The sequence below is a fragment of the Balaenoptera borealis genome, assembly GCF_965194805.1.
Source record: "Balaenoptera borealis genome assembly, chromosome: 10".
Taxonomy (NCBI): Eukaryota; Metazoa; Chordata; class Mammalia; order Artiodactyla; family Balaenopteridae; genus Balaenoptera; species Balaenoptera borealis.
The window spans coordinates 91086434-91110186 of record NC_138874.1 but is presented as its reverse complement, the minus strand read 5'-3'; the positions used below and the strand labels follow the sequence as shown (position 1 = coordinate 91110186).

At 35.5% G+C, this 23753-nt stretch overlaps 1 protein-coding gene across 3 annotated transcripts in view; it reads right to left on the bottom strand.

The window, feature by feature from the left end:
• SLF2 (SMC5-SMC6 complex localization factor 2) overlaps window positions 1–23753 on the bottom strand; it is a 41831-nt gene that overhangs the window by 12509 nt on the left and 5569 nt on the right. The window contains exons 4-15 of one of the 3 annotated variants that reach the window (XM_082408062.1): window positions 23573–23630; window positions 18423–19408; window positions 17367–17437; window positions 14532–14654; window positions 13388–13555; window positions 12156–12258; window positions 9009–9084; window positions 8066–8207; window positions 3774–3876; window positions 2669–2845; window positions 1430–1527; window positions 759–846 (exon numbers count right to left, since the gene is read on the bottom strand). In XM_082408062.1, the coding sequence (XP_082264188.1) occupies window positions 759–846; window positions 1430–1527; window positions 2669–2845; window positions 3774–3876; window positions 8066–8207; window positions 9009–9084; window positions 12156–12258; window positions 13388–13555; window positions 14532–14654; window positions 17367–17437; window positions 18423–19408; window positions 23573–23630 (2193 nt within the window). The other 2 variants (XM_082408061.1, XM_082408063.1) reach the window with 2 other exon arrangements.

Here is a 23753-nt window from a genome sequence, read left to right as displayed (position 1 = left end):
GCACGCGGGTTGCAGTAGTTGTGGCACGTGGGCTCAGTAGTTGTGGCTCGCGGGCTTAGCTGCTCTGCGGCATGTGGCATCTTCCCGGACCAGGGCTCGAACCTGTGTCCCTTGCATTGGCAGGCAGATTCTTAACCACTGTGCCACCAGGGAAGCCCTTTCCCAGTACTTTTTATACATTAATTCATCTAATTGTCCACAACCATCCTATGTGGTAGAGGGTGTGATACTGTCTCTATTTCACACATAAAGAAACAGGGTCTCATTAGTTAAGTACCATGCTAAAGATTACATGAATAGTATTATGCCTGAGTTAGGCTCTAACCTCAGTACTTTTGACGTAGGATCCATCAATTTTCTCTACACATCACTAGCTCTCCCATTTATTAAAAGAAAACAAGGGCTTCCCTGGTGGTGCAGTGGTTGAGAATCTGCCTGCCAATGCAGTGGACACGGGTTCAAGCCCTGGTCTGGGAAGATCCCACATGCCGCGGAGCAGCTAGGCCCGTGAGCCACAATTACTGAGCCTGCGTGTCTGGAGCCTGTGCTCCGCAACAAGAGAGGCCGCGATAGCGAGAGGCCCGCGCACCGTGATGAAGAGTGGCCCCCGCTTGCCACAACTGGAGAAAGCCCTCACACAGAAACGAAGACCCAACACAGCCAAAAATAAATAAATAAATACATAAATAAAAATAAATGTACTAGGAATTTGAAAGATTTAAAAAAAAAAAAAAAGAAAACAAAAATGTTATTTATACCTGCAGATTATTCGCATTAGGGATATCTTCATGTTTCTCATCCAAAAGCTTTGAAATAATCACTAGGCTGAGGCACTGTCTCAGTTGCCTGAAATTAGAATTTTAAAATATTTAGAATGTGTTTAATCAATACTGCTTAAGAAGCAAATGAAGTTTGCCAAAAGAAGTTCTTGTAATTCGAAACATAGCTAGCTAATGTTTCAAGAGAAGGCTATACAAGAATATATAAGCTATACTAGAACAGTAAAATTTTCATGTAAAATATTTGTACACAAAGTTAAAGTTGCCTGAAGCTCAGGAAAACCATTAAGAGCCTTTATCTTTGACCCTGATGATTTACTGTTAGAAAATCTATTTTACTGCTGGGATTTCTTTTTACTAAAGCCAAAAAAAAAGCAAAAAACAAAAAAACAAAAAACAAACTGATTCATTTTCATGGTATATGCTATCTATATTAAGTTATCAGATAAGCTAAAATCAAAAATCAAGAATATTACAAACTGATCTAAGTATCAGAATCAGGCTGTCAATGCCTTTTCCCACAACTGAATATGAAATAAAACACTCTGATTTAACATTCAAGGAATGATTAAAGGAAATAAAGGACCTAAAAGCATTTCATTAATGTAAACACACATTTTTCTTAGTGTTTAATTCTCACTTTTCAATACCTTCCACGTGATGTCCAGTTAGGGACCAGCTGTACCAACCACAGAAGGTTGTGGGGATGGCTGGAGAGTTCATTTATGGCCAGACAGAGTTCAGGCACCTGAAAACAAACAGTGAGCAAGATTTTTCAAATAGGTCAGTGGAATCAAATATCTAACAGATCATCCACATTCCTTCTTAATGAAGCATTATTATAAAAAGCATTCATTTTTAGAAACAGCATGGAGTACACATATTCAGTTTTATCTTAAACTCTAGAATAGACTGAATATTTACCAGAATTTCATTTGGCTTTTGTGTTTTGTGCTACATCATATCTATCTGTATTTAAACAGTCCTTTGAAGAATAAGGTAATCTAAGTACACATACCAGTTTCCAAAGGTATATAATGAGAGTTGCACAAGATAATACATGTTCCTGACCTGGGATTTCTTGAATTTTAGGAATCCTCAACTATTCCAGTATTTAAAGTCTAACAGAACTGCTTCAAAATAATCCGAGTAGGGAAGGGAAGTATGGGATGAGGGTAAGAGATAAGATTGATTATGTTTTGATAATTGTTGAAGCTGGGTGATAAGTATTTAGGGGTTCATTAAACTCTTCTCTCTACTTTTGCATGTTTGACATTTTCCACCAAAAAAGGCTGAAAAATATAATTTTAAAAAACCTAACAAAAACTATACATGTTTACCACCAATGGCTGCAGAAGTTCAACTCAAATTCTTGCTGTATGTATGATTCACTCTACCATTTCATTTAGGTCTCTGTTCAAAGGTCACTTCAGAAAGGGCTTCCTTAACTGCCTCATATGAAATAGTAGAGCATCCCTGCCTTGTCCTGCTTTATTGTAATTTGTAGCACTTATTATAACTTAACATGATATTATAATCTACATTTACATTGTTTATAACCTAACCCTTTGACTAGAATAGAAGTGCTGGGAGAGCAAGGGCTCTTCTTCTTCACAGCTTTATCTCTAGCACCTGCATTAATGCTTGCCCCACAGTAAATCCCCAGTAAACATAACACATTTTTTGTGGAATGAATTAACTGCAGTTTTAGAAAAGATTCAGTTTCATGAATTTAAATACAGTGCCAGCACAGACAGTCGTTTCTTCAGTTTATTTTTCATCTGCTGAAGATCTTAACTGAGGTTAGAAACTTTCAATTCTGCACGCACTATGAAAGTCAAATTGTGATGCTATACAAAAAACAATATTAAAATTTTAAGTAATGTTACCTTTGCATTCCAATCTCTGATGTTTTTCATCAGGTTTATCAGGAGGCTTTGAAAGTCCACTAGAGGAATCTGTTTCAGTTGTTTCTCCAGACTCATTTTAAACAACATTAAAATCAGTAACATTATTTCACAATCCTGGTAACCTTCCGGATGTATAGATGTACACAAGCCTAGAAACTTTGACACATATCAGAGACAAAACAACTTAAGGAGATATATTCTGCTTGAAGAGTTTACATTATAAAAACTTTTTAACAAAAAATGCAAAAGAGAACTATATAGAAATTGAAACATCAGTTGTCTAGGAAAAAGAAGGCAAGAAATACTCATGTTAATAGTTGACTTGATAAGTGTTTTCTTCCCCATTTTTAATTTTCAGAATTTTCTTAACAGTTCAATATCATTGATTTGATTCAGCCACTAAAAATGTTTTAACAATGTTATTAATTCTTGGTCACTAAGTTATACTGTAAGTAACAATTTTTTTCTTCATATATTCTAATTCTAAAAAATTACTGGTTTCAAAACTACTAGTAGCAAAAAGCTTCTTGGTAAAGGTATTCCTAGAACTATTTTAATCACATAACTGATTCAAAGTTCCCTTTCGTTCCTAATATTAAAACAAAAATAAGGGACTTCCCTGGTTTGTGTTAGGGTTAGTGGTCCAGTGGTTAAGACTCCAAGCAGGGAACCAAGATCCCACATGCCGCACAGTGCGGCCAAAAAACAGAACAAAAAATAAATAAAACAAAAATAAAACAGCAAAAACAACCTTTAATATGAAGATTATTGCTAAGAAATTTCAGAGACTAGAAATCCCATGGTAAAACACTAGTGAATTTTTTTTTTTTTAATTTAATTTGGCTGTGCTGGGTCTTAGTTGTGGCACACGGGATCTTCGTTGCTGCATGTGGGATCTTCAGTGTGGCACGCGGGGATCCAGTTCCCTGACTAAGATCGAACCTGGGCCCCCTGCATTGGGAGCATGGAGTCTTAACCACTGGACCACCAAGGAAGTCCCTGATTTTGTTTTAAAACCATTAAGCAAAAAACTAAGTGGTTCCAGCTCTGTGCTAAAGACATACAAAAAAGAGTTTTCTCCTACCTTGACCACATTTAAAATGTTGGTTTCAGGGAGAGATGAAAATATTGGCTTACAAGATGAATCTTCACTTCCTTTCACCCCCAGTGTCATCTGTGTTTCAGAACTATGGAAGAGTGAATAAAGCAATGTGAAATTAGGCACAAAATTGTGAGAAGTACTGAACAACAAAAGTTTTACTGAGGTATAATTTACATACAATAAAAGGAATACACACATTTAAAATTTTGATGATATGTATACTAGTGTAACCACCATCCAAATCAAGAAATAGAACATTTCTATTATACCTCAAAAGTCCCTTCATGTCAGATCCGAGTCAGTTGGCTATCTCCACTCCAGGTGATTTCTATGCATTAGTTTTCCCTTGAACAGCTACTTTTTATGAGGCATTCTCTCTGTTGCTCTTGGTGTCAGAGAGCTATGTAGAAGGTGGCTCTGACTACAAAGAACTCATAATATTTAAAGGCCTCATAAGTGGCCCAACAAAACTTCCACAGCAATATAAACAATTCTAAGCACCCCAATTTTGGTTGAGGAATCAGTGAAGGTTCATGGAAGAGGAGACACATGAATTTGGCCTTCAAAACATAGATAATATTTTCTTGTTTAATTTTTTTTGAATAAATAACCCTTTCATATGGTTAAAAAAACAGTTAAAAGAAATTAAGGCACAGTGTGCTGAAGAGAATTGTCCTCCCAGTCTAGGCCTTCAGCCACTCATTTCCCCTCCTCACAGACAATCACTACTAGTTTTAGTCCTTCCTCCCACAGGCATTTTATATACATACAAATAAATATGAATACACCTCTCCCCACTGCTTTAATACAAATGGTAGCATACTATACACTCGGTTGTGCACCTCTCTTTCGTCACTTAATACGTCTTACAGATACTCCTGTAACTACATGGGAAGAACTTTCTTATTTTTTAAAATATCTGCTCAGTAGTCCTGTGTCCATTCCTAGCTATACAACCTCAGGCAAGTTACTTAATCTTTCTGTGCCTCACTCACCTGTAAATGGGAATGAAAATACTATCTAGTAGTTGTAGTGACTATTAAATGAAGTACTATATATTAAGCCCCCAGAACCATGTCTGGCACATAGTAAACAATATGTAATGTTGGTAATTCTACTCTTATAAACAGTGCTTCAGCAAGTGAGACAGATAATATTTTGGTGAGTAGACACTGAGGATGGAGGTGAGGGACTAGCATGAGGAAGATCCAATGCAGCAACGGCTAATGTGGAGGAACAGCAACAGAATCAATTTGGTTAGAACAAAAGGGTGAACAAAATAGAAAACAGGTCAGAGTCAACTGTAGAGTCTTAAATACAGGTGTAAAGGTTTAATAGTGGAGAAACAAGCTTTCATAAAAGGAATCCTCTAACAATGAAAGGAATAAATATCTTGGAGGTGTAAAGCCCCCACGGGAAAGGAGATTTTTGCCAGGCTAGGCATGAAACGAGGATCTGAGTTAGACTGACACCGGGAACGAAAAGGAAAGAATAGCTGTGAGATAGGTAGAGGAAGAGGAACACAGGGATGTGACAATTGATGGAATACAGACTAGAAAGAGGTTAGGACTAGGTCTGTATTTCCTGCAGAATGGTAAAGAAAAGAACTGTCCTAGTATCCTTTAACATCTTACTCTCCCTACCTGAATATTTACTCTAACAACTTTTAAACATTTTTCACTCCAAACCTCCTATTTGGATAGAAACTTGCTACTGTGAATATGCACATATATATACCAGCAAAAATGGATAAGCTGCATGTGAGTCCTAGTGAGAAAAGAGTGAGTTGTGATATCTCAACAGAATTCACTCTTGTGCTCATGTTGTTTAAACAGGTATTTGATTATGTTTCGCTCATCCCTTCACCAGCTTACTCTTGCTTACCTGTGTTCATCTTCGCCTACCACTACACAGCAACGGTGGTGACTTACAGCCACCACCTCCCGGCTCCCAAACCTGACTGAGGCAACTCTTCAGTAGGTAAATAATCAATCAAAAAAACAATTTTGCTAAATATTATTTGCATTTATTATGTCTTAATGAAATAATTATATATCTTTATTTCACTATTTCCACTACAGTACCTGTTCACTACAGTGAAGAAAGGAAAACAAATCTGTTGCATACAACATACAAAATCACCACATACTATTCAGTTCATTAAATGTTAAATAATAGTATTTTAACTTTCTAAATATAGGTATTTGAGTATTTTGGTCATGTTTGGGGTTTTTGAATGGTCTGAGAACGCATTATTTTTCCTATTTAAATGGAATAGGATGGATGATGGAATACAGCCTTTATGTGAAAATTTGCTGTCCAACATATTTTCAGATACAGGTTACATCTGAGCAACAAGGAGGGATCCTGTATGGGGTGGAAAGAAACGGAGAGATGAAGAGTTTGGTTCTGGATATACCAAGCAACAAAAATTTGCTTTTTTTTTTTTTGAAAAAGTGAAGATGAGAATATTCTCATAAAGTTTAAGAACTGTTTTAATTTCTTTTCTTTTTCTGCCTATTTCCTTTGTCTATTTTTCTAATAGGTTATTGATCTTATTAATTTGAAATTAAGCCTTTGTCTGTGACCAGAGTTCCATTCTTATATAGTTGACCCTTTTTTTTCCTTTTTTTAGTATGTATGTATGTATGTATTTATTTTTGGCTGTGTTGGGTCCTCGTTGCAGTGCACGGGCTTCTCATTGCAGTGGCTTCTCTTTGTTGCGGAGCACGGGCTCTAGGTGCGTGGGCTTCAGTAGTTGTGACACGCGGGCTCAGTAGTTGTGGCTCACGGGCTCTAGAGCGCAGGCTCAGTACTTGTGGTGCACGGGCTTGGCTGCTCCGCGACATGTGGGATCTTCCCAGACCAGGGATCGAACCCGTCCGTGTCCCCTGCATTGGCAGGCGGATTCTCAACCACTGTGCCACTAGGGAAGCCCCTACAGTTGACCTTAAACAATGCAGGGGTCGGGGCACCCACCTGCTGCAAAGTCAAAATCCTCGTATAAAGTATAGTTGGCCCTGGACTTATTTTGTTCCACTGATGGAGCTATGAATACCTGCATTTGTCCCATGTTATTATCTGCTAAGGTCAGTCCCACCTCAAAACTCTTCTTTCTCAAAACTTTCCTGGGTATTATTTTTTCTACATGACTTTAGAATCACTTGTAGAGTCCCCAACTCCCCTCGTCCCCACAAAAATCTGACTGGCATTTCTTTATTTTATTTTAATTTTATTGGAGTATAGTTGATTTACAATGTTGTGTTAGTTTCATTTATTAGGATCTCATCAAGTTCACAGTTTACCTTAGGGGTAGCTCTAATGTATTTATGATGTTGAATTTTCCTATCTGGTCTTCTTTTTTGTCTCTTAGTAATGTTTACACACACACACACACACACACATTCTATTTAAGTTTATTCCAAGGTATTTAATATATTTTTCTTACTATTGCAAATGAAGTGTATCTTTTAACTAGCTACAGTTCATATACCTGAAGGTTACTAATTTCTCTTTATTAACATTGTACCCTGGCATCCATAACAAATTCTCTTACTGGTTTGCCATAGCTTTTCAGTTGATTCTTAGGCTTCTATGTATACATTAAATCACTTTTTCTGCAAATAATGAATCTTTCACCAACTCATTTCCTATCTTTATATCTCTTTTTTTTTCTTGTCTAATTGTTTTGGTCAGTAGCTCCAAAATAATGGTAAATACAATGGGCAGTCTTATTTAAAAAAAATTTTTTAATTTAAAAAATGTTCCCATGTTTTCCCTGTTAAACATACTGATGGCATTTAGATTAAGTTAGATATTAAGAATATATCTAGGGGCTTCCCTGGTGGCGCAGTGGTTGAGAATCTGCCTGCCAATGCAGGGGACACAGGTTCGAGCCCTGGTCTGGGAAGATCCCACATGCCGCGGAGCAACTGGGCCCGTGAGCCACAACTACTGAGCCTGCGCGTCTGGAGCTTGTGCTCCACAACAAGAGAGGCCGCGATAGTGAGAGGCCCGCGCACTGCGATGAAGAGTGGCCCCCGCTCGCCGCAACTAGAGAAAGTCCTCGCACAGAAACGAAGACCCAACACAGTCAAAAATAAATAAATAAATTAAAAAAAAAAAAAGAATATATCTAATTCAAGATCCATTTCAACTTTAAGATTTAAAAAAAATCAAGAATGAATACTGAATTTATCAAATGAATATTAACTGTTTATATATAAATTGTTTAAAAGACAATTTTTGGAGTTAATTATGAAAAGAACACTTACACTAGATCATCTTCATTAAAGTCTGGCTGAAGATTCTCCAGAGGAAACAAAGATTTAAAATCAATTCCCATATTGAAAAACACAGCAGCTATATCAGACAATGACGGAATCCAAGGCCAAACTGGTGAATCACTGAAGGTATCTAGTTAACAGAAGAAAATATTTTATCCCAAATCCTGGGTTCACAAACCCATAGTTGCAAGATGACAGTCTGCACATGAAACATGGATTATTACTATGATTTTATAGAAATGGCAGCTGGTAATGATATGTTAACCATATAGTTATTTAGAATGATCATATAGGAATTACAGATTTTCAAATAAATGTGAAGGAAATGACATTTATGAACAAAATACCTGCAAGTGATGGATAAAAGTGTGTAACTCAGGAGGAACATTTTCAAAAGACTGGAAAATAACAAGAGTGAAAAACCAACTACTGCTAACACAAAGATTTTACCATGTTCAGTGCCTATACAGTCCCAAGCCTTAAAACAAGTGAAAAAGGTAAATCACAATGCTTGTTTCATTATAAGGGATCTCAAAGGTAAGAATGCAAGTGTCATAGTTCTGCAGTGGATACGTTCAATCTTCTCAGTGCATAATCAGTACAATACTGCTGCTCACCAAAAAGCCATCAAAGTTAATTGGCTAAATGAACTTGCAACTATTTCCACTTATCCAGCACAGTAAGCTATGTCTTGGTAAAAATTAGGTAAGGGATGCCACTTGTAAGATCTTATACCCTTTTTCTCAATGCAACTAGAAAAATGCACTCATTTTTTATTAGAGTTTAATTTCATTATTAAAGACTTTATATTACAAAAATAATTTTTTATTCTATATATCCAAATATCCTAATTGTTTAGTAATATGAAAGAGATCATGTACAAAGCAACCAATAATTCACACTGTTAATCACAATAAATTTATCAACTCACCATTTCTTATTGTTATTTCCATTAATGTACTTAAAATCTGCACAGACACAATACAGTCTGTATGAACTGACATCATCTGCCAAAGTAGATAAATGATAGAGTATTAAGAGAGAAGAAAGAGCAAAGAGGCTCAGAGAGATGAACATACTCCACCCAACATAATACATGAGTTGGAATTTAAATCCAGGTCTGATTTGTAAGTCAGGGCCCTTTCCATTCTAACATGCTGCTTGTTTTTTTTTTTTTTTTTACAACTTTCATCTATAATTAGATAAATATAACTTTAAAAACTATCAAAAATACCTTTCTAGTTCATATTATGCCATGAAACCCAAAGACCATAAAGGAGAAGGCTACTAAATTGATCACATCACAGGCAAAAATCAAACCACAAACTAGTAAAAATATTTGAAAAGATACAAATATACAAATTAATAGACCAATGTATATTTTAAAGAGCTATTCAGTATCACTAGTAATCAAAGAAATGCAAAGAAAAATGACATGATATCATCAGCTGACTTCAAGACTGGTAAAGATTAAGAGTTTTCATAATACCCAGTGTTCACAAGAGTACTAGGGAAGAGGGAGTATGTCCAGCATGAGTGTAATTTGGTAAAAATTGTAAAGTCATTTGGTAATATTTATGCAGAGTCATTGTCCTTACACTTTGATCTACTCAGCCTTTTTAACATACAGGAATTTATATACAGAAGCATATAATTAATGTAATTTTATAAGACAACTTTTTGGGAACAAAATCTCAAGTTTAAAAGACGTTAAAAAATCATAACATATTGAAAGTTATTTTAAAGTGGTTTTGTAGAGAAAAACATGTTGTATTTCTATTTCTCTTTTGTTTTGAAACCATGGATTATGATTATAATAAATTTAAATCTAAAATATAAGGGTGAATAGTCCAAACTCTGGTTTCAATCAGGCATATAACTTGTGTCATTTTGAAGTCAACCTATGTGAAAAAATGTCTTTGCTATGATGTTTGAGTCATTACACTCTGCCACTAGGGGCAGCACCATTCAAAGGCATGTTGGACACAGGACAAGTCCTGCATAAGAATCTTTTTGTGGGGGGGGTGATGAATTTTAAGGTGGGCAATACAGTACATGAAGATACATAAATATGTAAAGAGATACATACATACATATAAAACAATCTAATGTCTGTCAATTGAGATTGGGTTAAATAAATAAATAAATCATGGTACAGCACTACAAAGGAATACTATTACTATTACAATATAGTATACAATATAAAGCCATTAAAAAGAATGATAACATGTCTATACTGAGATGAAAATACTCAATAATTTATTGTTACCTGAAAAAAAAGTTATAAAACAGCACATATTCTGCTCACATTGTCTTTCTGGTCAACTATGTTTAGACACATGATAAAATCATGAAGATGCAAACATTTCAATTACATTTTAACACTTAAATTTCAAACTATCAGGACTATAGCATTAAAATGAATTCTGACATACTTTATAAAAAAAAAAAAAAAATTAGAAGTTGGTAAGTCTCTCCATCATGAAAAATGGACTTGGAATTGAAAAGGAGAAACGAGACAAAGTGTCTTACACAGAAAAAGCACTTAACAAATGATTATTAGTTTGCTTTTCAAAGAATAAATATAAAGAGTACAAAAAGCTGCTTACATGAAGATATGCTTGTATGTCATCATTAGGGTTTTAAAGGCTATAATGATGGGCCCACACCAACAAGATGAAAACACAGATAAATGCAAAGTCCTACTTGTAAGTTTAAGAAAAGATATATTACATAATTAGAGAATAATGAAGTCCTGGTGTGACAACAAATGAAGTTTTGAATCGCAGTAAACATAAGTATGTGGGGGCGGGGGTAGATGCGTAAGAGCCTTGCTGGAAACTGCTGGTAGGAAAGACCTTATCTGGAGCATATATTCATTTACTGGGGGCGAAGGAGGAACACTTTAGGAGGGAAACTGACAAGCTAAAGGTCATTCAGAAAGGTGATCGGTAAAGGGACTGGATATTTAGTGACTCGAGAAAGTTTAGTGTGGGGAGTGATGAGGGTCATGATAGTTGTTTAACTGAAGGACTGTTAGACAGATGAGGCATACTGCGGGAAGCTATAGAAAAGATAATTAGTACTACTACTTAAAAAACCATTTGGAGGCAAATTTTGATTTAATTAGGACTGTTTAAAAAAAAAAAAAATCACTGGGATCCAAGTAGTGAGCTCCTAACCACTGGAAGCAAATGCTCCTGCCCCACAGTCTGTCCCACCTGTTATTCTCTCTGCCTAGAATGCCCTTCTCCCATTTACCATCTGACATATCTATAAACGTACACACACCTGTTTATTGTCTATCTCCTCTATACGAGAATGTGGGTTTCATGAAATCAGAAACAATGATTTTTTTAAATTGCTGTTCTCTCCAGCACCTGGCACAGTTGGCACTCAAACATGGCAGCTATATGAAAAATGAATGAAAAACTATATTGGAATATCTAGTTCTTGCAAATATGAGATTCTTTGAAATGTAACCTTAAAGCCCAGATTAGAAACTGCATATATTTTCCCCACTTCTCACTTCACATATATAGCAGTTACAGTTCTCTGATACCACTGATATTTATAAAGTTACCATGTAGATAGTACAAAATTAATTATTTAAGTGGATTTAAAAGTTAAATATGAATGGGGAAAAGAAATATTCAGTTGGATTTGCACTCCCCGTACCCAGTTATGAATGGAGAAATATCAGTATACAAGTCAAATCCTAAAAATGTATGTAGGCACCTCCACAAAAATGGGGGGAAAAGGTAGAAAAAAATCCCCCCAGGTACGCAAGCATTAGAAGACTTCTTCTAAAGCAAACTACAATAGTGATTTACCAGTGTGATGAAACGTCTTAGGCACAACTAGCATTATTGCCTATCCTGCACACTATCTGCATTAGCATTCCTTTTATAATCTCTTTATACGACTCTTTTTGCTTCATTCTAGCCCACTAAAATCATGGGTTTGATATGCTAGATTTTTTCTCTAGTAATGTGCAAATAAGATTATATTTTAAAAGTTTATTTTTGACTGCGAAATATAGAAAGAGGCAACTATACCCCCCAAATATTTCTCTTACCCGAAACAGCCACTTTAACACAGGTACAGGACACTGGACATAGTGATAAGCAGAGGTAAGGAAGCCTTGTGTTGTCAAAAAAATCTGATCTGTTTTTCCTGATCTGAAAAAAATACAGTGAAAGCAATATGACTGTTATCTTCAATGGCAAGAAACTTCTACCACCCACATCTGACATAATCAGGGAAATGAGCAAGCAAACCATCGCAGTCCGTGGAGGTGGACTCTACCCCAATGTGGATGGGTTACTCATTAGAAATTCAATCAGTGGCCTAAAGCTGAACCAATCTGTTGGCTTGGCTCCAGATTTATCTGGTGGACAAATCTACAGTAGCTGGCAGTGTTGAAGAGCCTATCAAGTCTCAGAGTATCGTCTGCTTTTGCCAGCTTGGGTTTGTACTTCCATAAAACTCAGCACCACAATTAATGTGATCTCTCTGGATCTGAGCTATCATGTACTGAGAGAAATTAGACCAGTTTGGGTATTGTGGTAGAGACTGTTAATCCCAACATCTATTCTTGTCTTTCCTCTTGGTAACTGAACCCTGGGGTTTTTAGCTAGGCACACTGGCTGCCTGAAATAAAAATCACTTCTCAGCCTTCCTTGTAGCTAGGTGTGGCCATGTTGACTAAGTTCTACCCAACTAACCATAAGTAGAAATGCTGTGTGGGGTTTCTGGGAATTTAAAGGCTGGAGCTCCAGTAGCACCTGAAGCAACCAGGTGCTAAGGATGGTGGGGAAGAAAGATTATATGGTGAAACACCAGCCCTGGACTTCCTACCTCTGAACTTCTTCCACATCAGAAAGAAATATACTTCTTGTTTTAAGCCTTGTTATTTTATTTTATTTATTTTTAACATCTTTATTGGAGTATAATTACTTTACAATGTTGTGTTAGTTTCTGCTGTATAACAAAGTGAATCAGCTATATGTATACATATATCCTGATATCCCCTCCCTCTTGCGCCTCCCTAAGCCTTGTTATTTTGACAGTCCCTGTTATTAGATACTGATCTTAACCCTAACTAATAAAGGCATGTAATATGCCAAGCGACTATCTTACACTGCTTCCTATAACTAAATAATAAAACACAAAGAGCAACAGTAATAAGTAAGAGGATGAGGAAACTGGATAGGTCAGAATAGAAATTAACCTTTCAGAAGATTACATCAGTCAGAAATCTTTCAATTTTTATACAAGAAAAAGTAAAATGTCTATTTTCATACTTACTTAAGAATAAGCTTTTCTACAGCACTTTGTCCGATAAAACCAGAGTCTCTTAAATCCAAGGTATACTGATTGAAAATTTTTCCAGAATTAAGGAAATTAAATATTTCTTCGCCTGGATGATGATCAGGAATAGCATCAATTGTAACTGAAAATTTCTTTAGAAATTCTCTGAAAAAAAGAAGTTATTGAATACTGAACAGTTATACTGCATATAATTTTGTATTTAAAGATAGGGTGCAAAAAACCCTTTTCTTAGGACCACTATTAATCCCACATTAGAAGACGAACATGAGAACACATGTTCTGCTCTCCCACTTTTTGCTAGTATTGAATAGTTATAGTCCAAAGCCACTAAATGTGTCTGTGTGAAAAGAATAGGAGAAAAGACAAAAAATGTAACTTGGCCTTAAAATCTGCCTTTCAAATCCACCTCAGATGGATTAAAAACCCATCATAGATTATTCACAGAGTAAATAACCATCAATGGCCCATTTATTTTACGAAAACAAAATTTTAAAATGTATTTTTAATACAGCATACATCATGAAAAATGCTGTACCTGTGCTCTTTTTTCCTCTGATTTTATTTATGTACTTATCCAGTTTTATTGAGGTATAACTGACATACAGGACTGTTTAAGTTTAAAATATACAGCATAAGGATTTGACTTACATACATCATGAAATGATTATCACAAGTTTAGTGAACATCCGCCATCTCATATTGATACAACATTAAAGAAATAGGAAATTTTTTTTTTTTCTTGTGGGGAGAACTCTTAGGATTTACTCTCTCAACAACTTTCATACACAACATAAAGCAGTGTTAATTATATTTCTCATGTTGCACATGACATCCCTAGTACTTATTTATCTTATAACTTCAAGTTTGTACATTTTAACCACCTTCATTCAATCCCTCCCTCCCCCAAACCTTCTGCCTCTGGTAACCACAAATCTGATCATTTTCTTTGAGTTTGTTTTTGAAGTATAACTGACCTACAACACTGTTAGTTCCTATTACACAACATTATATTGATTTTGTACCTCTATACATTGCAAAATGATCATCATGATAAGTCTAGTTATGATACACCACCGTTTACAAAGATATTATATAGTTATTTACTATATTCCCCACATACCTGTGCTCTTCTAAGAGGCCATCTTCATCATCTGTACTGTCTTGATCGCCAATTCTGATTGGGGATTTAATGCCTCGGCCCTGCCTTATGTCTTCCTGTAGTTGCTTCTGCAGTTCATCTAGCCTGAGAATCAAAAGAATGTTATAATAAATGGCTTAAACTAAAGATTTTTTTATTTTTAAGGTATGTCTAAAAGCAGCACCAAAGAAAACTCTTATTAAAAGATTTGAATATTTCTTTACGGCTAGGACTTCAAGAATGATGTCCAAATCATTTAGAGATCGGGGGAGGAAAAATCACAAAGAATAAACACCACTGATTTGATTATCCCTCTAATCTTTAATGCTCACTGGACTTCCAGTAGACCAACAACCTGATAATGTTAACTAGGCTTTCTAGAAGCAGTAGTCATCACCATTGTCACTGTGATTATCACAACACCCAACACTTACTAAGCAGTTACTATGACAGTGTACCAAGGACTTCATGTATTAACTCTTTTAACCCTCACAACAATTCCATGAGGTAGATTATTACCCATTTCATACACGAGGAAACAGGCCTTAGAAAAGCTAACTTGCTCAAGCTCACAATGTAAGGAGCTGGGATTCAAAGCCAGAGAGTTTAGCTCTGGAGTCCTTGCTTATATTGCTTGCCAAGATTAAGTTACTTTAACCAAGGTCCTTATTCCCAGCTCCAGCCCCACAGTAGATGAGTATAATACAACAGTAAATGACCAGTGAAGGCACTGCTCTATCACTACAGGAAAGAGTTAATCATCAGATCAAACTAGAACCTCTGCCTTTGGTCTGTGCAATGTTCAATTTTAAATAAGCAACTTCAGATCTGACATCACAAATCACATGAATTCATGAAACTTTTAAAGAATTTTACAGTTGACGGGAATTCCCTGGCAGTCCAGTGGTTAGGAATCCATGCTTCCCTTGCAGGGGGCACAGGTTCCATCCCTGGTTGGGGAACTAAGACCCCAAATGCCGCACAGTGAGGCTAAAAAATAATAATAATAATAATTTTATAGTAGAGACAAATTGCTCTAGTTAAATTCAGAAAGGGGAATACTCCTCACTTACTGTCTGCAATTCCTATGCTTAGCTACTTAAAGACACATATATACCAACTTCAAGCCAATTGAGGTTTCAGTGAATTTCTCTGCATTCGTTTCAAGGATAGTCTTTGAACTAATAAGGAATATTATTTTTCCCCTTTCATAAGCAAAAGCAGTTTGCAACTAGTTACATAAATTTCATTGGGGTTATTATAATTCCCAAACTTTTTGATTTCTGTATGTGTGTGTGTGGTGGGGGGGTATCAGTAATAATTCTAAACTTCTTCCTCAAAAGAGTAATTTGATGTAGAAATACCACTTCTGGTTATATTCATTTCAAAACTTGGACTAGGATGGCATACAAATGTTTAACAAGTATGAAGATGCCACTTCATACCTGTTAGGATGGCTATCATTAAAAAAACAGAAAAACCAAGTGCTGGTGAGGAGGTAGAGAAACTGGACCCGTGTGCACTACTGGTAGGAATATAAAATGGTACAGCCACTATGGAAAACAGTACAGCAATTCCTCAAAAAATTATGTATAGAATTACCATATGATCCAGCAATTCCACTTCTGGGTATATACCCAAAAGAACTTAAAGTGGGTACCTGAAGAGATAATTTGTACACCCATGTTCATAGCAGCAAAATTTACAGTAGTTAAAAAACAGAAGCAACCCAAATGCGTCCATCAATAGATAAATGGATAAATAAAATGAGGTACATACATACAGTGGAATATTATTCAGCCTTAAAAAGGAATGAAATTGGGTCATTTGTAGAGACGTGGATGGATCTAGAGACTGTCATACAGAGTGAAGTCAGAAAGAGAAAAACAAATATTGTATATTAACGCATATACGTGGAACCTAGAAAAATGGTACAGATGAACCGTTTGCAGAGCAGAAATAGAGACACAGATGTAGAGAACAAACATATGGACACCAAGGGGGGAAAGTGGTGGGGGGAGTGGTGGTGGTGGGATGAACTGGGAGATTGGGATTGACATATATACAGTAATATGTATAAACTAGATAACTCATAAGAACCTGCTGTAAAAAAAAGTAAATAAAATTCAAAAATTCAAAAGAAAAAAAAAAGGAAATTCTGACACATACTACAACATGGATGAACCATGAAGACATGATGCTAAGTGAAATAAGCCAGTCATAAAAGGACAAATACTGTATGATCCCATTTATATGAGGTACCTAGAATAGTCAATTTCATACTAACAGAAAGAGTAGTAGTTGCCAGGGGCTAGAGGGAAGGGGAGAATAGGGATTTATTGTTTAATGGGTATAAAATTTCAGTTAGGGAAGATGGAAAATAAAAGTTCTAGAGATGGATGGTGATGATGGTTGCACAACAATGCGAATATATGGTAATGCCAGTGAACTATACATTTAAAGATGATTGAAATCGTAAATTTTATGTTATATATTTTTGTCACAATAAAAAAAATACAAAAAAAAATTTCTACCCATGCTTTTGATCAAGAACTTCAGCTACCAGATACCAGCTGTGGTAAGCAGAAAGGAATTCATACTATTAATTATTGCAGTATGCCATAAAAACCAGGATCTTCTGATTCAGCCTGTAAATAAGAACACCTTATTTCTAACATAGTTGACAGCAAAACTGTTATAACAGCACTAGCACAAAATACATGCTCATTTCTCATGTTTTTTTAAGGTAAATTAAAAGCCAGCCATATAAACAAACAGTATGTTAAATTTAGCAAGATAGTCACGATGCTAACCTACCTTTGTGTGTCTTCCATCTCCTTCACTAGACGCTCTAAAGTATTTGTATAAGTTCCACTATGAACATGTTCCTAAAACAAGAAGAAAATTTGGGAATACTTTATAACATATCTTAGTAGAAGAATTGGGATGTTTTAAATTATTCAGAACACTAAAAAATGTTTTCTATTTCAATAACCTGGGCCAGGAGGATATCTTTCTTAAAAAGATAATTTTCACCATCATGCTTTAAATCTAGAATTTTGTACTGCAGGCAATTTGATTTTACCATCTATTAGGAAAGGCACTACTTATAAAAACCGTGCTAGCCTTAGGAACTGACTGTCAACACCCAAGGGCTCCACAGCTACCCTGTCTTTATTTTTAAATTCTATTTTAGTGGAATTAAACTACTAATTTTTAGGTGTTACCATGAAACATTAACACCTTCCCCACCAAATTTTACACACATGAGAATTTAATTCAGCTTATTCCCAAGATAGAATGAAGCACTTTATAAATAAAATTGCACACCACAATTAACAACATTTCTACACTCTACCTTCATTTACAGCAGTGGTCTCCAAAGCAGGGGGTGTGCAAGGTGATCCATTGGGGTGCAGGAAGAAAATAATAGAACTTCTATTTATATGGAACTTCTATAGAAACTCCAGTAGAACTTACTCTATTGTAACTTCTATATAACTTATATAGGAAAATACTTTTTTCTTCTTCCTTTCAAATTCTGTTTTCTTCATATGCTTTAGAAAGTACATAGTAGTATAGTAGTACATGTATATAATCTATAGGTATACATATATATTGGGGTACATGCTCAAAATTTTTTTTACTAATAAAAGTGTGTGTGATCAAAAAAAGTTTGGAGACCACTGATTTACAGTTATAAAGCTGAAGATATGGGAAATTCATTAACCAAAAAAGAACTATACCGCTTTCAGTCTAATTGTAAGTTGTAACAAACAGTGAATTTTAAAGTAAGTTCTAACAATCTATCCCTCTTTCACTAGTCAATCCATCTTTCTCTCAAGTAAAGATAAGTGTCATAAAACTACTTACTGTATAGTCTGATGACTGAGATCTAAGCCCCTTAGAAAGAGCAGGAGGCTTTCCTGTAGTTGCAGGAGTCTGATTGAAGTTCAAAGCCATTATCTCTTCCAGTGATTTTAATGTTTCCTCTTCCTCATCACTGTCTAGGTTATAACCTAAACTTTCTTCATCACTATCAAAATCACCCCTTAGTTTTCTTTTCAGTGCATTGCTACCTGCATTGGAATTTCCTGAACTCTCTTTATCTGAAGGGGCTTTATCTGAAGCTGCTGTTGGGCTCGGAATACATGGCACAACTTCCAAAGCAGCCGGGGGAGACTTTGTAGGAGTGCCATATTCTGAACGCAAAGATCCCCCACAGATTTTCCCTGTAGATACGTTAGAATCAGACTTATTAGTCTTTGCTTTGTGTTCCTTGTGTTTGGAGGACTCTGTAGAATGCCCAGAACATTCTTTAGATGAGGAACGCTCTTTATCTTTTTTAGGAACTGGAAGAGTGCAATTTTTAGCATTTAACGGAACCCGGGAGGAACCAGCACTTGGAACATGGGAAAGTAAAGGTAGAAGTTTTGTCTCCTGTGATGCCACAGAGCTAGCAGTTTTATTTTTCTGAAGGTTGCTAGCTTTTTTAACTGCAGACTTTTCCTGAGGTAAAGATAAGTGGGGTTTCTGTATCTTAGTCTCTTTGGTACTTGCCACACGAATTTGGTCACTATTCCTGGAAGAATGGTGCCCAGAATTTGAAGGTGCCAAGCCTGCAGAGGAGCAATCAGCTTCTTCACTCGGTTCCTTGGATATATCTTCCAAGCGCAATACACCACCAGGTGTCTTCAGTGCAATATGTTTTATAAATTTTTCTCTCTGATGTGGTCCATCAGGACGCTTCTCAAGGAAGGACTCTTTTGCTTTTGGCATTATAGATTCTCTTGTGCTTTTCAGATCTGAGTCCACAGAGTTCCTTTTTCTTTTGTCAGGGAATTTATTCTGCTTACAGCCTGCTAAAATTTAATTTTTGCCAGATTAGTGAAAAGTATACTTTCCTATCTTATTAAAGTTTATTCAGTAAGTGTCTAGAATACCCTGACAAAATGTTTAAATTCTAAAAGTTTAGGCTGAGATTAACCACATATGGAATGAGGAAACAGAGTTAATATTTTATTTATTAACTGATAAATAGCAGTGTCCATGAAATTTAGTCCAAAGCTAATGACAAATGCTCATTTTCATTCAAAAGCTATTAAAAGTTTACCAAATAGAATTAGAGATGTTACACCCCAAAACACTAAAAAACTGCTTATCTGTATCAAGGAAAGGATCCTAAAGGCACTTTTCCTCAAAGTGCATATACTCTTTCTTAGACTAAAGCCTACCTGGTTCTAGAAATGTAACACTTTTACATCTAAATTTATAGTACCTTAAAATACATATACAAGAACTAGTTGAAGGCAGAAAAATTTTAATTTCTCAATTAAAAAAAATTCCCCTAAGTCTTTTTCCCTACAATTAAATTGTTTACTTTCTTTCCCATGTATCCCTCTAGTCTTCAGCTGTGTTATGGGTTGAACTGTAGCTCCCAAAATGATATGTTGAAGTGTTAACTCCCAGAACCTCAGAATGTGACCTGAATTAGAAATAGGGTCTTTATAGGGGCAATCAAATTAAAATGAGGTCATTAGGGTAAGTCCTAATCCAATACAACTGGTGTCCTTATAAAAAGAGGAAATTTGGACATGGAGAAAGACATGCAGAGAAAGATAATACGAAGACACATAGGAAGAAGATGCCACGTGACTGAAGTGATGCACCTACAAGTCAAGGAATGCTAAGGATTGTAGACAAACACCAGAAGCTGGAAGGGCAAGTAAAAGGAGTCTCCCCTATAGTTTTTAAGAGAGAGCATGGTCCTGCTGATAACCTTAATTTGGGAATTCTAGCTTCCAGAATCATGAGACAATAAATTTCTGTTGTTTTAAGCCACCTAGGTTTAGGTACTTTGTTATGGCAGCCCTAGGAAACTAATACAACTTGTCTCTGTGTTAGGAGCTCCATCCAGAAGCACATATATTTGAGTTAACCAGTTTTTTAAAATTTCTGTGTTTAAAAATGTGATGTTTCATTAATTCACTCTTAAAATTTATTATTCATTAAAAATTCACTATTTATATAACTAGTATTCTCAAAATCAAATTTCCCTAAATCAAGTTCTTTCTGCACATGGACAGATGTCCCCAAATTCTTAACAGCTTGATTTAAAAAACAAAAACCAAAAAACCTCAAGAGTTAAGCAATTATTTGCATAACCTGATCAATACATACTCTGGAAAACTCAATTTATAAGAATGATAAATCAATTAATAAACAAATGCTCCTATCTACATTCTTCTACAGATACTTTTATTACCTGAGAAATCATTCCATGCCCGCTAAGTTTTCTGGAGTTAAATGTCTTATAAAAAAGGACAGAGGTCCCTTATAGGGCAGGATGAGAAATCAGGTAACTAAGAAAAAGAGAAGACTTACACTGATTATCTTAAGTTTGGGGGTTACAAAAAAGCTACAGAGCTGCTAATTTGAGTTTTGCTCCATTTCCTTAGAGAAGACAGACAATTTATACACAGCTAGTAATGAGGGGAAATTCCTGCTTTGTTTAAGAAGTAAAGACTTACCTAGGAGGAAAGAAAAACTGTGTGCAAAGTTTAGGAAAAATCAGCTTATTATTATTATTTTTTTTAAGTGACGGTGTTTTTTTTTTTTTTATTTTTGGCTGCATTGGGTCTGTGTTGCTGCGTGCGGTCTTTTCTCTAGTTGCAGCGAGCAGGGGCTAGCCTTCACTGCCGTGCGCGGGCTTCTCACTGCTGTGGCTTCTCTTGTTGCACTGCACAGCCTCTAGGCACGCGGGCTCAGTAGTTGTGGCGCACGGGCTTAGTTGCTCTGCAGCATGTGGGGTCTTCCCAGACCAGGGCTCGAACCCGTGTCCCCTGCATTGGCAGGCGGATTCTTAACCACTGCGCCACCAGGGAAGCCCGAAAAATCAGCTTATTAAGAGCTTTTAACATCTAGTGTTAAGAGGAGGGTGAATTGGTATTACAGGTCTCCTTTTGCAAGCTCTCTAGGGCAGTAATGTAACTGTAAACATTTCATGATTCTTTTCATACTTCTTGTACAACCTGTAGGCTGAATGTTTGTTTTATAACACTTCAAATATCTATTAATATATAAAATACTCAGATAAGATAGGGACTGAATTTGTAAAAAGAAAAAAAGGAAAGATCCAAATGCTCAATAGGGGATTGGTTATTAATAAATTATGGAATAAACTAGGGAGGGATTAAGTTGGTCCTCAGAATTCAGCCAAAGGACAGGGCTCTGGAAGACCAAAGAGCTAAATGCCTACCCTACCAACATTTTTGAAATCCCTGAACTTGCGTGTGATTAATGAATGTGTGACTATGTGTATCACCACAACTGTTAAGTGTAATTAGCAGTAATATAAATATAACATAATATTTGGATTATTAATATCTATTCATTATTTATCTATCAGATAAAGATAAACATTCTTCATGTTATCTAGAGTGAAAAATCCCCTTATGCCCTTTATATTCTGTTGATATTCAACTGAAGTATAAATGTATGTTTACTAAGGTTACAACACCATAATTATTAATGAGGATTATGAAAACATGCAAACATATTAGAAATAAAATGCAAGTGAAGGCAATTATCTTAAACCTGCCTCTGAAAATATGTAGAAAGCATCCTTTTCAAGCAGTCTTCAAGAATGCGGGAAACAGTGTATGGGAAACTACTTTAGTCACCACTGATGAAATCTGCAAACCCATGAACTGAAGAGAATTTTTATCTTAGTCATTATCAGAGAAAAAAATGCTGAACAGCTTGGTGGCAACACCACCACCAGTGGTCCCTTATACTAGCAGAGGTAGCCTAAAGACATTTTGTTTTCCATTCACCTCAGTGCAAAGTGATCATTTATTTAGTTTTACAAATATGTAACACAGTACAGGAGCAATCTCATGGCTCATGGCTGAGAAATTATTGTTCTTGTACTATAATGTCAAAATCCACTAAAATTTGATCACTAAAACCAACGACACTGTAAAATTTTTAAAAATTAAAAAAAAACACATAAAACCTCAAATTTATTCTTTTATCCTAGAAGGTCCTTCTACAACAGTAAAATATGATTTCAGCCTTGGCTGCAGTTGGATTTTAAGACTCAAGATCACTTGGTCAAAATGCAGTACACCTCTACAATGTATAAAAAACAAAGTTTTACATGAAACCTGAAGAAGAATGAGTCAGAACTGTCCCTCTGTACCTGTTTTTTCATCTCTAAAAGTAACCACCTTATAAGGATGTGAATCAAATGATTAAAAGCATGGTGCACAGTAAGTGCTCAATAAATGTTGGCTATTATCAGTACGTCCAATGTATCTTACTGATTGTGGAAATTTGTAAAGTCCATTTTTCAAAGTCTGCAGTTATAGCAGAAAAAGAAATTTGACACACCAGACTATTCTGAACAGTTGGCATTTCCGGGGGCCTTTCATTTTCTATGTTATACATTTCTGCAGTGTCTGAATTTTACACTGTTCTATCTTCTAGTTAAAAAGAATACTTTAACAATTACTGAATTAACAGTAGCTGTTTGTTATTATGTATTTTCTCAATCAACAGTTACTGAAAGTACAAATTAATATCATGTAGGTGTCCTTGAATTTGATATTAAAAAGGGACCTTTGTATTTGAAATATTAAGAAACAGTTTTGGACCTTGATAACAGTTTCAAACTTAAACAAAGCATCTATAATATCAAGACTTCAGTCCATAATTCCAAGAATTTAAGATTATGCTTCTTAATGTAGCCAAGGATTCAGAAATAGAACACTGAGTACCAATATGAGAAGCACATTGTTAGGAACTCTCGAAGAAGGCAGAGAAGAGCCAAGACAAACCACTGTTTACACATACTGAATTCAAGAACTATTCCTTCTGAATATAACATTACCAAACTTTTAACTAATCTGAGACACCCAATTTACCTCTAGGAAGGAAACTGCATATTTAAACAAATTTAAGTAAAAAACAGTGCCATTAAGATGCAAATTTACTTAAAATTCTGAAAATTTTGATTCTACCTGAAGCAGGTTCCCATGAATCAGAAGAGGATCTTTTTCTTGAGAGAGGTCCATTTTCCTATTAGCAAAATGAGAAAAAATTAATTAGGAGTTGGGAGCAGTCAAGAATGTGAACTTTTCTTCATAATATTTAAACACAGATTTCTAGACTGAATAAAGCAAGCACGAAATTTGGAGGTAA